The sequence below is a fragment of the Mobula birostris genome, chromosome 5, assembly GCF_030028105.1.
Source record: "Mobula birostris isolate sMobBir1 chromosome 5, sMobBir1.hap1, whole genome shotgun sequence".
NCBI classification, from domain to species: Eukaryota; Metazoa; Chordata; class Chondrichthyes; order Myliobatiformes; family Myliobatidae; genus Mobula; species Mobula birostris.
Genome location: NC_092374.1, coordinates 159867980 through 159885829, shown reverse-complemented (window position 1 = coordinate 159885829; position 17850 = coordinate 159867980). Strand labels below are relative to the sequence as shown.

At 35.8% G+C, this 17850-nt stretch overlaps 1 protein-coding gene across 5 annotated transcripts in view; it reads left to right on the top strand.

The window, feature by feature from the left end:
• Positions 1-17850, top strand: part of bora (bora aurora kinase A activator) — a 32256-nt gene that overhangs the window by 8020 nt on the left and 6386 nt on the right. For 3 of the 5 annotated variants that reach the window (XM_072257307.1, XM_072257308.1, XM_072257306.1), the window contains exons 3-10: positions 780-886; positions 1426-1471; positions 1920-2001; positions 3141-3209; positions 13084-13140; positions 14464-14693; positions 16250-16403; positions 17101-17648. In XM_072257307.1, coding sequence (XP_072113408.1) covers positions 780-886; positions 1426-1471; positions 1920-2001; positions 3141-3209; positions 13084-13140; positions 14464-14693; positions 16250-16403; positions 17101-17648 — 1293 coding nt within the window. Of the gene's footprint in view, positions 1-779; positions 887-1425; positions 1472-1919; positions 2002-3140; positions 3210-13083; positions 13141-14463; positions 14694-16249; positions 16404-17100; positions 17649-17850 lie in introns of those variants that run through there. The other 2 variants (XM_072257309.1, XM_072257310.1) reach the window with 2 other exon arrangements.

Here is a 17850-nt window from a genome sequence, read left to right as displayed (position 1 = left end):
CCTTGCCTGGAAGGACTGTTTGAGGTCCTGAATGGTGGTGAGGGAAGAAGTGAAGGGGCAGGGGTCGCACTTATCCCACTTCCAGATGTTCTCATTGCAGCCTCTTCTACATCAGTGAGACCCATGTAGATTGGGCTTCACTTCATCTGTCACAACAGATGGGATTTCATGGTGGACATTTCCCATCCAGCATGTTAGTTTATGGCCTTCTACTGAGACCACTCTCAGGTTGGAGGAGTGACACCTCATATTCTGTCTGGGTAGCCTCCAACCTAATAGCATAAACTTTGATTTCTCTACCTTCTGATTATTTCTTTTCCTCACCCTTCTCTCTGTTTTCCATTCCCTATTCTGGCTTCCGTCTTACCCCTTCTCTTCTTGCCTACCCATCACTTCCCTCTGATGCCTCTCCTCTTTTCTCCTATGGACCACTCTCCTTTCTAATTAGGTTTCTTCTTTGGCGGTTCCTCATTTCATTCACCCAGCCCCCTCCCTCCCACCATCCACCTTCCCTCTTCACCTGTCACCTGCCAGCTTGTACTTCTTCCCCCACCACCACCTTATTCTGGCTTTTTCTCCTTTCCTTTCGAGTCTTGATGAAAGGTCTCTGAAATGCTGACTGTTTATTACCCTCCACTGATGCTGCCTAATCTGCTGAGTTCCTCCCACATTTTGTATGTTTTTTTTTCTGGATTTCCAATAGCTACAATATTTATTGTATTATAATTTATAAACTACTCCTCCATCTACATTTAAAATATTCTATTTTCCCAATTTAGACTCCTGGTAAATTTAGATGGTCCATTGGGGAGCTTGCCATTTTACATCCAATTGATATTGATCCAGAAGATGTTCACCAGCAATCATCATATATGAACTGTACCAGGTTAGCAGTTTTATCCTGCAAAGAAATGTAGGAGGTGTATTCATTGAATCAAAGAGCGTGTGGGATATGGTGTTCATCCACTTATGCAGTACAGAAGAATTTATTTACTTTTAGTTTGTGCACTAAAAATGTAAATATGATTCTTTAGAGACTTCTAGTTCTTTGAAGTTAGTAGATGTTTGGAAAGATGCATGTATTTCTTCTGTAACATTGTACTTGTTCTGTGTGATTTTGTTACGGAATGGTTGATCCAAATTTTAAGTTTAAAGTTTTATTTACCTCATACTTTTCAGCTGATAATTATTTACAATTCTTTGAAGCTAATAGAATATGTAAAGTTCAGGTACTTTCACGTGTCTGACATATACAAGAATCCAATTGTTTCTTGCATTTCAAGAAAGTTAAAGGAAGGTTTGAAGGTTCAATGCTTAGAATAATCAGTGAGAAAAAGTTATTTTGTTTATGCTAAGAATCATCTTCAAAAACAGCAGATATTGCAATTGTAAATGTTCTTAATTTTTTAAAATTTATATGTTTAGATTAGATAATGAGATTGAGGCAAGAAACCAAAAAGCCATTGAAGAGGTGAGTACTCTTCAATGATTAAAAAAGGGTATTTGTAGGTACTAATGTATAACTCTGTCATTACTAAATTAGTGTAAAAGAAGGTTTGTAGTGACTGGTTCTGGTACTGCTACCAAATATACTGTACACACTTTTCTGTGCACCTATGCAGGTATAGCTAAGTCATTGCGGTTGTTTCAAAATACTTCGCAGATCATTCATCATGAATGTAGCTGAATTCTTTATAAATTAATTTGCCCTTCACAATGTGGATATCTGGCAATTTATTTTGACTATTTTAAATATCCAAGGCCTTTAGGACACTGAATGGGGAAAAAATATGGACTAAAATCTTAAAATTATAGCAATGAATTTATTTGATGTTGATGTGCATTATTATTATATCCACCACAAATTTAATTCTGAGTGAATAATAAATTGATGTTTATCTGACATTTTATCTTTCTAGTTTTTTTTGAATAGTCTCATTGTTCCTTCTCCTTGGACTCAAACTTCAGGAAAACCAATTACACAGTCTTATCGAACCAAATGTGAGTTCTTTGAAAATAGCTGAGATTTTCTGATTGCATCCTTGGTTAAAAAAAAACAGAGACATTGATACTTTGCTTAATGCTTACGATACATTCCACGGCCAGAGCACCAAAGGAATCTTCACTAAAAGTGTTACTAATGGTGTTGCTACGTCATAAGCCAGACATAAACCTCAAACTTTCTACATGCTGTATCCAGCAAGAAGCCCTATTCTTCTCTGCCTTGCTGGAAACCTGTTATGCACTCCTACCCTCCACTGGTGCCCTGCAGCAATGATTTGCTCAGTGGAGTAACATGGCCTATCAGGAAAAGTGATGGGCAGGTTATTACCTCAGACTATCTGATCACTTGAATCTCTCTCATCACCTTCTGTTGGATATGATTGAAGCTGTTGTTATCCCCTCTCTTTGGCAGCTTAACTCTACCTAGCCAGGAGATTTATCTGTAATTACAAGCTAGTTGTTGAGTTTGCTACAATGATGAAATCACCAGACTGGGGAGAGTTGTACAGCCAAAGAATTGGGAAGACAATACCTTCTAGCCAACGTTGGGGAACCATCTTTGCAGGACTGCCTTTGAGGGATTGGGACAGCTGCCAGAATTCCAGCACAGCATATTCAAGGACCAAGAGCTCTTTTGAGAATTAGTATTCTGTGGAATAGTGCTGAGGGGCAGGTATCACTATATGTTAACTGGGGATCAGAGATGTGAATCGGGTAATTGTACACATGACCACTGATGCAGGGCCTTAACCCAAAACATGAGCTATCCCTTCGCCCCCACAGATGCTGCTCCATCTTCTGAAATCATCCAGCAGTTGTTCTTTATTCCAGATTACAGTATCTGCGGTCCCTTGTATCTCCATGTGAATAGAATATTTGTACACAGTTAAGGACACTGCCTGCACTGTCCAACTAGTTACTTTAGATGTTACTTATCCTTTGCATGAGAAATTTTGCAAAAATAAATATTATATAAGATGTTAATAATATATTCTATGTGCAAGATAATTAAATATAATTGAATGGTTTTATGATAGGAATGGTGTTATGATGTCAGGAATCTTCATAGAATCTAAACTAGGTGTACAATACATCTGCAAAGATTGGAAGTTATTTTTTTATATGCTTCCTTTCAGGTTCATCCTTGAATAGGAATTCTTCAGTTAACTCAAAAGGATCTGGTGTGTTGCCTGGAAAGCATAATGGTCAGTAATTACTATACAATTGTTGCATACAGTTTGAGCATTTTATTGATTGCAGTTCGTTACATTTGTACTACGTATGCCTAGAAAATCAATTTAAATGAGGGACTTCCGGTAGAGCTCATGGAGTGAAGTCGTGTTCTCGACTCGCTCCATTACCTCTGAGGTTTTTTTCTTATGATCAGCTATATTTTAACTAACCATTAAGGCATCGACTTTTACAATACTTTGAAACAAGTTGGGCTCTTCGATAATCGGATGTTTTTAAGGTCTGCTATGTCTAAGAATGGAAAAAATGGGAAAGACGGCAAACCTCCGGTTAGACCGAAAGGTACCGATCTTCCTCCGACTGAACCACCGGTGACTTTGAAAGCTATATCGGATCTAATTCAAAGGGAAATTTCAACCTCTATTACGGAACTGATTAGTTCAGAAATTTCAATTAATTTCCAGAAAATTGCCGATTCAATCGATAGGATACAAACATCTATTACAGAACATCAGTCAGCTATATCTGATCTTCAAAAATCCACGCAACAAAATGAACTCAAGATGGAGAAAATTGAAGAAACAATGTAATGAAGAAGAAACTTGACTTTCTGACCTTTAAAAACTCTGACTTAGAATCCAGAACGCGACGGCAGAATCTTCGAATGATCGGGGTGCGTGAAGCTGTGGAATCTGACAACCCAATGAAGTTTTTTTCTCAACTTTTAAAAGATGCATTTCCTACTGTATTTCCTGACCAACCACCGTTACTGGATCGTGTTCACAGAGTTCCATCATACTCGTCTAAGTCAGATGAACCTCGACATGTTATCTTACGTTTTCATTACTTTCAAGACAAGGAGAAACTGTTTCGTTTTGTTCGATCTAGAGGTTACATTGATTTTTTGGATCTTAAGTTCCGATTCGTGGAGGATTTCAGCAAACCAATTCGGGATCAGCGGGTTCGTTACAGATCTGTGATGTTGGAACTCTACAAGATGGATTTAAAACCAGCGCTGCTTTACCCAGCACGTCTAAGGATTCGTACGTTGGATGGAGCCCTCCGTTTTTTTGAATCTCCATTGGATGCCCAGAGTTATCTGGATCAATTTTCACCTTCAACATCTTAATCGTAATTTTTAACTATCTCCGTTTGATCGGAGGTTGTGAATTTGTCGGCCTTAATTTTTTTTTTGCCTTATATGGGCAGAAAAGTTTATTTTTGATCAATTAATATGGTTGCTAAACTTTCTTTCTATCTGCGTCATTCCTTTCTTTTTCCCAGGGGATTTTGGGTGGTTATTCCCTCAGCGTCATTCTACGTATTTCCTTTGAGGCCTTAAATTTTGTAGTTTTTAAATCTACTTTTTTTTGTAGGTTTTCATAACTAGTTTATGTTAATAATTTCATTTCTTTTTTTGTTTATTCATAGGGTCTGGGGTTTGTTGCAGTTTTTTTTATATTTTCTGGCTTTTTTATATTAAGTGTTTGTTTTAATTGATTTACTTTTTTTATTCTTTTACTGTTTTATAACTAGCTGATCTTTTTTATATTTACACTTTTTTTTAGGGAGCGTCTATCGGAAGTCATGGGGGTAGTTTTAGTGCTTGCTTCTTTCTGGCTGGTCTGTGTTAGATTTAGCCTTGGGGTCATGGGGTGGGGGGTGGTGGGAGGGGCTTCACGTTTTAGATTTTTTCTTCTTGGGCTATGTATATTATTGAAGTATTGGTTGCGTTCTCCTTTCCGGTATCTCTTATTTGTTCTGTTCCCTTTCCGGGTTTGTGGGTCGAGCCTATCGTCAATCCTCCTTGTTGCGGGTTGACTTTAGGGTTTATGGAGTCTATTATTAATTTTGTCTCCTGGAATACTAATGGTCTTAACCATCCTATTAAAAGGAAAAAAGTTTTTAAAGTGTTCCGGAGACTTAAAGCACAAATTTTATTTTTACAAGAGACCCATGTGCAGAGGGGGGACAGACTACATTTTTTTAAATTCTGGAAGGAACAACAGTTTCATTCGAACTCTAACGCTAAGATTCGAGGCGTCTCTATTTTTATAGACTCCTCAGTTACTTTTATACCACATGATATTATCTCTGATCCGAATGGTAGATTTCTACTGGTTAGTGGTCTACTATTTAATAAAAAGGTAGTTTTGGTTAATGTTTATGCTCCCAATATGGACTGTCCGGAATTTTATAAATCATTATTCAATCAGTTCCCAAATTTGAATGAGTTTTCATTGATCTGGGGCGGAGATCTTAATACCTGTTTATCTCCAGCTTTGGACCGTTCGGCTCCTCTACGGACCTTACCTTATAAATCTGCAACTTTGATTAATTCATTCCTCTCTGATTCTGGGTCGACGGACATTTGGCGTTTTTTGCATCCTCAGGAAAAAGATTTTTCTTTTTTTTCCACATGTTCACCATTCCTATTCAAGAATTGATTATTTCTTTATTGACTCTCGTCTTATTTCTTCAGTGATTAAATGTGATTACGACGCTATAACCATTTCGGATCATGCTCCACTTAAGCTTTCTATTAAAATTCAGGCCAATATACAAAATAATAGACAATGGCGTTTTAATTCGCGGTTGCTTCAGGACTCGGACTTTGTTAATTTTATGAATGAACAGATTGATTTTTTTTTACAATTAACTATACAGAGGATATTTCTGTGAACATTCTTTGGGATACTTTTAAAGCTTATATTCGTGGTCAGATTATTTCGTATTCTGCTGCTTTGAGGAAGAAGCTGAAGCAGGAGGAGTTGGTAATTGTGGACAAGATTAAGGAAATTGATAAGCAATATGTTACAGCTCCTTCTGAGGAGTTATATAAACAAAGAACTGAACTTCAAATGGAACACAGTTTATTACTTTCGTCCTCGATTGTAAACCAATTAAAGAAAACACGAAGTGAATTTTATGTACACAGTGACAAAATTGGCAAACTGTTGGCTAACCAATTGAAGTCTAATTATGCTAAATCTCAAATTAATCAGATTTATAATCAAAATGACCGACTGATACTTGATCATGCGGGGATTAATCAAACCTTCTTTGATTTTTACTCTTCCTTATATCAATCAGAGTCTCCTCGAGACTCTAAATATATGAATGATTTTTTAGATAACCTAGACTATCCTGAGATTTCACAGGATATGTTTTCTATGCTAGATACTCCCATTACCAATGATGAGATTAAGAATGTTATTTCCTCTATGAACTTGGGGAAAGCTCCTGGCCCTGATGGGTTTACCGTAGAATTTTATAAATGTTTTGCACCTTCATTAATCCCTTGGTTCTGTAGGGTTTTCGAGGCTTCATTAAAACTTGGTAAACTTCCCGAATCTTTCAATAGAGCGTCAATCTCTCTAATATTAAAGAAGGATAAAGATCCTGCTCAATGTGCATCTTATAGACCAATATCTTTATTAAATGTTGATTCTAAAATTTTTTCTAAGTTATTAGCAAACAGATTAGGAAAAAGTACTTCCTTTTATTATTTCAGAAGACCAAACGGGTTTTATTAAAGGTCGTTACTCTTTTTATAACATTTGCACACTGTTAAATATTGATTATACCCCCTCACAAAATGTTCCTGAGTGTGTTATCTCTTTAGATGCTGAGAAAGCTTTTGATAGAGTAGAATGGCCTTACTTATTTAAGGTGCTTGAAATGTTTAATTTTAGCTTGAAATTTATATCCTGGATCAAACTGTTATATCATTCTCCTGTGGCCTCGGTCCGTACTAACTCTCTAAGCTCACCTTTTTTCCCTCTTTTTCGAGGTACTCGACGAGGTTGTCCTCTTAGTCCTTTATTATTTGATATTGCATTAGAACCTCTTGCAATTGCTATTCGAGAATCTCCAAATATTACTGGGATAACTCGGGGCTTAAAGTCCCATAAAATATCACTCTATGCTGATGACTTACTTTTATATATTTCTAATCCGCAAAAATCCATCCCTGCTGTTTTAGAGTTATTAGCACAATTTAGTCTCTTTTCAGGTTATAAATTAAATCTTAGTAAGAGTGAACTTTTCCCGATTAATAAACAACTTCCCTTATACTATAACTTTCCATTTAAATTGATTAATAATTATCTTTCATATCTTGGGATTAAAATTACTTGTAAATACAAAGATTTATTTAAGATTAACTTTTTACCCTTAATTGACCATATTATTCAACTTTCATCTAAATGGTTTCCTTTATATTTAACTTTGATTGGTCGTATTAATGCAGTTAAGATGTTTTTTCTGCCAAAATTTCTATATATATTTCAGGCATTACCGATTTTTGTTCCAAAATCTTTTTTTGATAAAGTTGACTCAAAAATTTCTTCATTTATTTGGCAAAATAAAAACCCGAGACTGGGTAAAATACATTTACAGAAAGCTAAGAGAGATGGAGGTTTAGCATTACCTAACTTTAGATTCTATTATTGGGCAATTAATATTCGACATGTGAAATTTTGGTTACTTGACCAGGATATACTATCCATTCCTAAATGGGTAGCATTGGAATTACAATCTGTTCAGGGCTATACACTTGGCTCTATTTTAGGTTCCTCTCTTCCTTTTGATTTGAAATGCCTCAAACAGGTATCTAACCCGATAGTTAAATATACCTTACGTATTTGGTTTCAATTCAGAAAATTTTTTGATCTTAACCAACTTGGGCCCGCGGTTCCTATTTTAGGTAACATATTTTTTCCTCCCTCTTTTACGGATCGTGCTTTCCAAATTTGGAAGACTAAGGGTATTTCACGGTTTTTGGATTTATTTTTAGATGGTTCCCTTATGTCTTTTGAACAATTATCTAATAAATATAATTTATCAAGAATACATTTTTTTAGATATCTACGAGTTAGAAATTTCCTAAGTACTATACTTTCTTCTTTTCCAATGCTTCCTCCTACATACATTTTAGGTACTATAATTAACCTTAATCCATGTCAGAAAGGTGCATCGGCTATGATTTATAATATAATTATGAAACTTAGGAAAGCTCCATTTGATAAGATTAGGGTAGATTGGGAACAGGAATTGGAGTCTACCATTTCCGTGGATGATTGGGGGCAGACTTTACAATTAGTCAATACTTCCTCTATCTGTGCTAAACATTCCCTAATTCAATTCAAAGTTGTTCATAGAGCACATATGTCCAAAGATAAATTAGCTCGCTTTTATTCTCATATTAATCCTTTTTGTGATAGATGTCCGGGGCAGATAGCTTCTTTAACTCATATGTTTTGGTCTTGTCCTACTCTGGAAACTTTTTGGAGAGACATTTTTAATATTATCTCAAAGGTATTGAATATAGATATCTCTCCTCATCCTATTACTGCTATCTTTGGACTACCTAAAATTTCCAGTAATCTTTCTCCTTCAGCCTGTAGAATGATTGCATTTCTTTCTTTAATGGCGAAAAGATGTATCTTACAACATTGGAAAGAGCTTAATGCTCCAACCACCTTTTTTTTGGTTTTCTCAGACGATATTATGCTTGAATTTGGAGAAAATTAGAAGCAATCTTTATGATTCCTCACTTAAATTTGAACAGACCTGGAGATCTTTTATTCTATATTTTCATTTAATGTAATTTTTTTTCTTCTCTTTTTTGCTCCATATTTATATACCCTTCTTGTTTTTTTTTTACTGTTTTTAATGGAGGTCGGGTTTGAGGACGTGATTTTAAGTTCTTTAACTCTACTTGGTTCCAAGTTAGCCCTTTGCTTTGCTTTTAGTTAGTTGCACGGTGGGGTTTTTTTGGGTTTTTTTTTCCTTCTCTCTCTCTCTCTCTCTCTCTCTCTCTCTCTCTCTCTCTCTCTCTCTCTCTCTCTCTCTCTCTCTCTCTCTCTCTCTCTCTCTCTCTCTCTCTCTCTCTCTCTCTCTCTCTCTCTCTCTCTCTCTCTCTCTGTCTCTCTGTCTCTCTGTCTCTCTCTCTCTCTCTCTCTCTCTCTCTCTCTCTCTCTCTCTCTCTCTCTCTCTCATATATATATATATATATATATATATATATATATAAATTAGTATACTGTTATGTTACCTTAGTATGTTATGTTTAAATTACATTGTTTGTATCACTTTTTTTCTGTATTAATATCTTCTGTAATTTTATTATATTCTAACAGTGTATTAGTGCCTATATGGCTTACCTTTTTGTATACTTATTCAATAAAAAGATTTAAAAAGAAAGAATTTAAATGAACAGACAATAAATTTAACTCTCATATTTTTAGGCAATAAAATATGTTTTTGCTCCTGTTCTTGAAGCTTTGCTATCCATAACACTTAAATGTAATAAAGAAGTGCTTCATGTTGGTGTAAATTTTATTTTCATAGTAAACCGCTAAATCAAATTTGGAAGGAAAATTGTTTTTATTTTTGAATGCAAAACTGCCTGTTCTATTGGGCCCACATGTGAGTCTTTGTTTCTTTGTTGGTATTATCTAGAAAAAAATGACTATTGAGGTGGAAAACTATGCATTTCCTTCGTCCTAAAGTGAGGTTACTATTTGTTGGAAGTTTAATTAATCATAAATTTCTCTGTTCAATATTATAAATACTTGCACTCAACTGCTGGTTTTAATACATGGTTAAAATAAAAGGACGAAGTGGAAATAAAAGCACAAATTGGGACATATCAGGACCAGTACATTTTGAGGCAGCCGCTTAACTGGGCCAAAATGTACTGGTACCGATATGTCCCAATTAGCCGGAATCCACTATATTTCTGATCAATCAGTCAAGCTGCCTCAATTAACGGATCTTTCATGGAAGTATTTAAAAAGATAAAAGAAAGACAAACTGAGTAACAAATGATCTATTTAAATGAAATACAGAACAAATTAGAACACTATCAATATTACTACTGTACTGTGTATTGGTTCCCAATACTTGTCACGTTCTTTTGACTGAGCTGGTGTTGGTGCTTGACCGTTGTGTCCACTGATGACAGGAAACCTGTGCAGGAGAGTTTTTAATGTGGAAAAGCTGTTTCACTGGGGCTACTCTCTCAACCTCAGAAATCTGGGTCTTGTGGTACAAACAAGCATCACAGTCTGGGGTCTTACTTGGTTGCAGTGGATAACCATGATGTCTTCTGTGCCTTGTCATGTCCTTCATTCTCCACGGAGCTTTGCAGAGCCACCTTCCTGGACATTGGATTTCACTGGAGATATCATCCACCCAGTCTGTTGGAGTTGACTTTGCATGCTAGGACAGACATATTCCTCATTCCAGGCTATGAGGCTGCCAGCTACCTTGACCTGGTTTAGTCTGCTTGTTGAAGCAGTGTACCGGGGGTGTGGCCACTGTTGCGTGAAACAGCTATTTGGAACCACAGTTGAGAGCTGAGTATCTAGTGGGGACTAAAGGTGAGTGAGCCGCCCTGAAGTAGACATGACAAGCCCCTTGACCAGAAGTGCTACCCTTTCTGAACACCCCATACACCTCACCTTTTGACTGTAAGTGAACAAAATCAGCATAGGGTGCAGTGCAGATAATGGACGGCCTTCATACAATGCTGTCAACAATTGCATCTTCCTTTTCATTGTAACATTTAGGATAATTGTCAATACCTTCAAATTCCTAACTTGTTGAAGTAGTGAAATCGCTTCATTTTCAGTCCCAATTTTAGTGTCTCCAAGCCTAAAGCATGAATTTGCAGTGAGGAAAACGGGTCCGAATTGTTTTACTGCTTATTTCTCAGCAACTATCAGTAACAGAAATCACTGCTTTTTGAACACAAACACATGAAATTGACGCTATTTAAAAATTGTTTGCTGTAAGCACAATGTAGTGTCTTAACAGCCATGCAAGTGCACATGATTCTAGTTGGAAGCTGTTTGGCAACGGTTTCCTGTCCCAATTAAGTGACATAGTGGCTCAAATGAACGAAAGAAATCCCGGCTATTTTCTCTATGTTTTGTTCTTTAAGAGTTGTTCCAAATAAACAGCTGTCCCAATTAACTGGAATCCACTGCATTTGTTCTATATATTTTATAACTGAACTAAAATGCAAGTTGAAATTGCATGACTTACTTAAAAATTATAGTACAAAATTAATATTTTTCACATGAAAAGCAACAATGTCTAAACCCACCCTTTTTATAGCTCCTTGCTTTTAATATTTCATTTTTTTCAAGCAATTATCTAGTAGTATCCTTTTTAAAGAGTTTTTTTTCTTGTTTTGCCAAGCACAAGATTTTCCTTTTCAAGCAATTTCAATTACTTTTTTTTCCTTCACTTATAGTGATCAGTTGCACCTTAGTTCTCTGTTAATCCACATCTTTTAATGCCATAAAGGAAGTGTACACTCCAATTTTAATTTTACTTCTTGAACTGCACAACATGTGCAATTTACTACATTAAATGGAATTTGTCATTAATTTGGCTAATCACCCTCATAACGCTTTCTTTTTAAGAATATGTTCTTAAAAATATGTGCTAGCATAGATTGGGAAGAAAGTGTGCCTATTTATAAGTTTGAAATGGATCACTTCCAACTGTTTTCTGTACTAATCATTAATGTTATTATTTTTGTTCTAGTTCATTAATCTATAATATTTTCTATAATACTTTTCCACCCATTTTTGAAAATCTAAGTGCACAGTGTTCACTATATTTCCTTTTGCATTCATTCACTTCAACAACCTTTGTTGTATTTGAAATGCATTTGATATGTTTCTATACTGTGTCATATGACGTGGATGATCACGGTCTTTCCACGACCATGATTGTTCCTGGCAAGTTTTTCTACAGAAGTGGTTTGTTATTGCTGCCTTCTTGGCAGTGTCTACAAGATAGGTGACTAGCCATTATGAAAACTCCTCAGACATTGTCCTGCCTGGCGTCAGTTGTCACATAACCAGGACCTGTGATATGCACCAGCTGCTCATACAACCATCCACCATCTAGTCCCATGGCTTCATGTGACCTTGATCAGGAGGCTAAGAAGGTGCTACACCTTGCTCAAGGATGACCTGCAGGGTAGCGGAGGGAAGGAGTGCCTTACACCTCCTTTGGTGGAGATATATCTCCACCCTGCCATCTAGCTTCTATTGCTAGCTATCATTAATTGAGCTACGCAACTTTGAATGATCATTAACCTGATCTCAAATTATGACGCCTACTGATTTACCCACATATTAAGGGTCTTATTATCCTGTTTGTAGTTCTTGAAAAGGTGTTACGGCAGCATCTTATATTGTAATGTTGCAAGTATGTATACAGTAAACTCTCAGCTATTTGGCATCCATGGGGAATGTGGGGTGACGTTTACATGAATAGCATGAGAATTTCTAAAAAAAAAATTACTATGCATCAGACATTAGTAAACCTTTAAGCAAATTAAAGAATATATCATCTCCTTGTTCTTTTAACTGGCAATGTTTTACACTGCCATTCTACACCTTAAGGATAAAGAGTATTGATGTAAAATACAGCAAAAGTGAATGATTGTACTCATCATCATATGGAGTGACAATTCTCCAAAGACTATGTTGCTGTTAATCAGCCTGTAATTGCACTGCCTTTGTATATAAATGTAAATAAACCAAAAATGTCCTTTCACACTTATTTTGCAGTGCACTTGAAATAAAATTTACCTTTTGAGCATTTCATGAATCTGCTTAATATTCTCAGAAATATTTGCCAGTTACATGAACATTCTGGATTTATAAATACTGGGAAAAAAATGAGAGTTTACCTCATAGAAGACTGATAATTTGCGTACTTTCTCTATCTGTTAAACATCAATGTAATGAGGATAAAACAGAATGAATCATTGTGTTACTGCAATTATAAACAAGCACTGACTGTAAATATGATCACGTTAACACAATCTGTTCAGTAATTTTATTTTTTTCTTTGCAGCTGCTTGTCAGACCTTGTTGTCATTACCTGTGGACTTTGATCTAGAAAAAATAATAGGTAATTTTAATAAAGCATTTTCTGGTTGTAACCGAAACCGAACTCATTGAAGAGTTTCTAAAATGTAAACTGACAAGTATCACTTTTCTGAAATTACCTTCATTTGAATGTTAATTCTACTTTCAGATTACCTTTTGGATTTAGAAACAAATTTTGTAATTGGTCTTTTTAAACAAATAACAATTGTTAATTGTTAGCAAATCATACTTCTGAATCTTGTTCCTTAATTGAGACAATTCATCAGAATGGGCTAATGCTATTTTGTTTACAATTTTTAAGAGGATGTAAACTCTTGTCCTAGTTTCATGAAGAAATTAATAGCATCTATGACTATTTTAAGATACACTAATCACAGCTCATTATAAACAGGGTAATCAAAATTTGTCTCTACTTCCTTGCTTTAATAATATATTCTTGAATTAGTGCTTTTAGACAGTGCAAGTAAGTCAACTAATCACTGCCACCTTCTTGACAGCTGCTGTTACAGAACATTGAACAGTATATTGTAAAATGAATTACTACATTCAGTTGCTTTTACAACATTATTTGTAACTTGATTAATTGCCAGTTTGCCCACTGGTGTTCAGATCACAACAAATTAATAAATAAACTTATGCTGAATAATCTTTTGCTACAGAAACACCTAATGCTATTTGAAACAAAATTTGCTGTTTTCATTAACAACCCATTCTGAAAACAACCAACAGGTCAGACAGCATCTTTAGAAAAGAAAATAGTTATATTTCTGTCTCCACAGGTGCAGCCTGATGTGCTGAGTGATTCTAGCATATCCAGTTTTTAAGATTTCAGATTTCCAGCAATGGCAGCTTTTTATGATTTTTCATTCAGTTTGTCAGCAGTATCTTTAGCAAAATTCATAATGTTCTTGTCATTTGGAACCTAGTATTGGAGGCTAGGTATTCCCACTATATTGTAACAAGTTGATGTTCTGGGTTTGTATCCAGCACAGTAACAAAGTAAAAACAGAAATCTGTTTCCAAGTCTAAGTGTTATGTGAATTAGAGAACTATTCGTCTGCTGCCCATGCCCTTTTTTAATGATAAAATGGATGACGATTACTTGAAATATTGTTTTCCAGAATTGAGCAGCTCTGTGATCCAGTTCATTCTGAAATCATCACTATGATGTTTGTAATGGAATATCCATAGATGACACACACACATATGCTTCCCATAATTGATGTCAGTTGAACTGTTAGAAAGTGAGGAAAGCCATGTTTGAGAGCTTCCAAGAGTGGAAAGAATGATTGATCGCAAGCAGTTTTCTTTAACTGGACCATATGTTAATTTTCTCTTTGTGTAGGTGAATACTATAAATCAGAAGAGCCTGTGGACCAGTCACATGAAAGTTTGAGTGCCTCTTCACTTCGAAGGAAACTATTTATAGATGGTGAAAGAAGTTACTCCGATAGCTCTTCCCTCGCTTCTCCAGAGCAAAGTCCTAGTGCTGATCCTATCCAATGCCACGGACATCAATGTTCACTGGAGTCTTCTCCAGCTATGTGTAAAAGCACCATAAAAACACCCAGTTCTGTAAGTACTTTAATTCAGCTTAAAATATTACTTTAGGGACCCAGACTCCAGATTATGAGCACAAGATAATAGTTGTGAAAAGCCATTTCTAGATTCTTAAGATGTTGACCTCAAACTCCAGAACTCCAAAACAATATTCGTTTTGACTTGGCTTCTATCCTTTAGCATTCAGTGATATAGCTAATCTCAATGCTTCATTGCAATGAAAAGTGGTATGGTAAACATGGGTTAGATGACAAATTCTCTTCTTACCAGCCACTGACAGCACCATTGGCAATACCTTAGCCATATGGTAGGGAAGGTAAATGCATTGTTGGCATTCATTTCAAGAGGACTAGACTATTAAAAACAAGGATATAATGCTGAGTCTTATAAGTATTGGTCAGACCGCATTTGGAGCATTGTGAGCAGTTTTGGGCTCTATCTAAGGAAAGATATACTGGCATTGGAGAGGGTCCAGAGGAGGTTAATGAGAATGATTCCAGAACTGAAAGGGTTAACATATGAGGAGTGTTCAATGGTTTTGGGCATTTAGAAACATGGGGAGGGTGGAATCTCATTGAAACCTATTGGATGTTGAAGGGCGTAGATAGAGTGGGTGTGGAGATGATGTTTCCTATGGTAGAAGAGTCTAAGACCAGAGGGCACTGCCTCAGAATAGAGGAACGCCCATTTATTGGAAATTGATGTGAAGGAATTTCTTTAGCCAGAGGATAGTGAATATGTGGAATTCATCACCGTAGGCGGCTATGGAGGCCAAATCATTAGGTATATTTTAGGCAGAGGTTGATAGGTTCTTGATTAGTCACGGGGAAGTTAAGAGAGTAGGGTTGAAAGTGATAAGAAATCAGCCATGATGGAATGGCGGATCAGGCCTGATGGGTCTCATGGCCTAATTCTGTTCCTATGTCTTAGTAATGGTCTTGCGTTGCCAACCTCAGTCAGGGACTCTGCAAGTTACATGAGGATTGACTGTTAAGATAGCAAAACGAAATCCATTTTCACTGTTTTGGAGAGGAAAAGAAGTATTTACAGATTCCCTGATATGATCCATGAAATATTACACACTGTACTTTCCTGTAGTTCTTTCAGTGAAGGGGATGGAAGGACTACAAGAATGCTAGCAAAAGGGATATCTGCACATGCATTTTTTTCTCAATGTAGGATGTTTGATTTAAAACAGATCTTGACTTCTCTATATTACCATCCTAAAGTGTATGACTTAATTTGAAAATAATGGGAAGTCTCCCAGAAAAATTGTCTGAAGCTAGAAAAAGTTTTCTTTACTCAATTTTGTAATTGTTTCTCTTGGGCAGGATTTTGGGGTGATAGGTTTCAGAGATAACTGATATTTGCATGAGGTAAGTTTTCTTCCCCCCGGAAAGTTGAAGAGCATTGTGTTTGTTTCTGTGCTTTAATAATTTAGCAGAACAACTTTTATGTAATAATGATTCACTGCTCTAGTCTCACCTAACAAAAGCTGGCTGTAACCAAAATAATATATAAATGCCACATAATACAATACAGTAATACAAATCCACCCTTGTTAATTTTAGGGACAGTTTTCATCAAGTCCCATCCAAGGTGCAGGAAGGGCATGCAGTTTAGGAAGCATTACAAGCCCCATGTTTCGAGAAAAGTCTTCTCCTAATCCTGCATCACCACCTTTGTCTCCAATTGGACTTCAGTTTGACAAATGCCCAAGTTCAGGTTTGAATTTAACATTATTTAGAATTTAAAAGTAATAGATATTAATTTTTTTAATGCGAGCAAGTAGAGAAATTTGAATATTCTTTTATGATCTTTTTCCTCACAATCATAAAACATTTCTTATAAGGTAGCAAAATTATCTTGTGGATTGATTTTTTTTTTACGTATAACAGTACTTGATCCTAATTTATCATGAGGTAATCCAGATTGCTAAAACAGACTGAGAGACTCCTGAAAGCTTTATGCTTTTGAGTTTTTCATTAAAATATTGGTAAATTCATAATCTTTGTTACTGTTTATTCTAATGATAACATGGTTACGTTTATTTTCTTGGTCATTTGTAAGTTCAACAAGGTAATTTCATAGAAGTCACATTTAGTAGAAACATTGCACACATTGGAAGTTTAAACTTAAAATATGACAAGGTGTTTGACTACAGTATTAAACTGGACCTGGGGTCTATGGAACCCTCAGTTAATGGTAGAGATCAGTGGCATAAAAAAGGTTGGAAATCCCCGAACTGGACTATATCTTAAACATTTTAAAGGCTATATTTTAAACGTTTAAGTTTGCTATGTCTTTGTAAGGCTGTGTTGTGCTTTGACAGATGCTTTTTGTTCTATGATCAGTTTTCTAATATTCATTGACAATTCTGTCTCTTTATTAAGTTTATTTTCCCCTTTGTTCTTTTATGCAGGAGGGGAGGACCTCGCTTTTATGTCTCCTGTTGTTCCTTCTACAATGATCTTGGATGGGAGCGTTGACCGTTTTACAATATCTCCTTTCATAGAAGGATGTTCACCCATTAAAACATGCCCTCCTGTGAATCCACGACTTCACAACATTCTTTGTCACACCTCTCCTGAGAAGATATCTTTTCTACGTGAATGCAAAGATGAACAAAGAACTCATTCTACAGCAGAAACTAACAAGCAGCCTGAGCTGGATGCAAAGTTGTTTCTCGAAGTAGACAGTAAAGCAAATTGCATTCTATCTCATAACTATTCGGTCAATGAAAACATAATGGCCCTTGAGAGTGGGAACGAGGATCATACTGTTGATATGGCAGATCTAGGAACAAATGAGGGGTGCGATAGCATTTGGATGAAGGAAAATGTAACAAGTATTAGTATTCCAATGACTAGTTCAATGACTGGAATTGCATTTAATGTAGATAGCCCTCATCTGTATTTGTCACCACTAGCGGAAAGCAGTGTTATTCCTTTTGAGGGCATTAGTATCCAGGTAAGGGTGATGTTTTGAGCATTTCAATCATAATGTACTGCTCAGTGTTTTGGAAAAATGGTCTATAATAGTTTGTCTAGATTTGATTTATATTAACTAGATTTACATGTGATATGCATATTTATAATACCGAAATGTTGCATGTTTTCCAGTGAGTTAATTTACATGACATGGCTGTTTTACTTGTACTAATTTTGTTTCT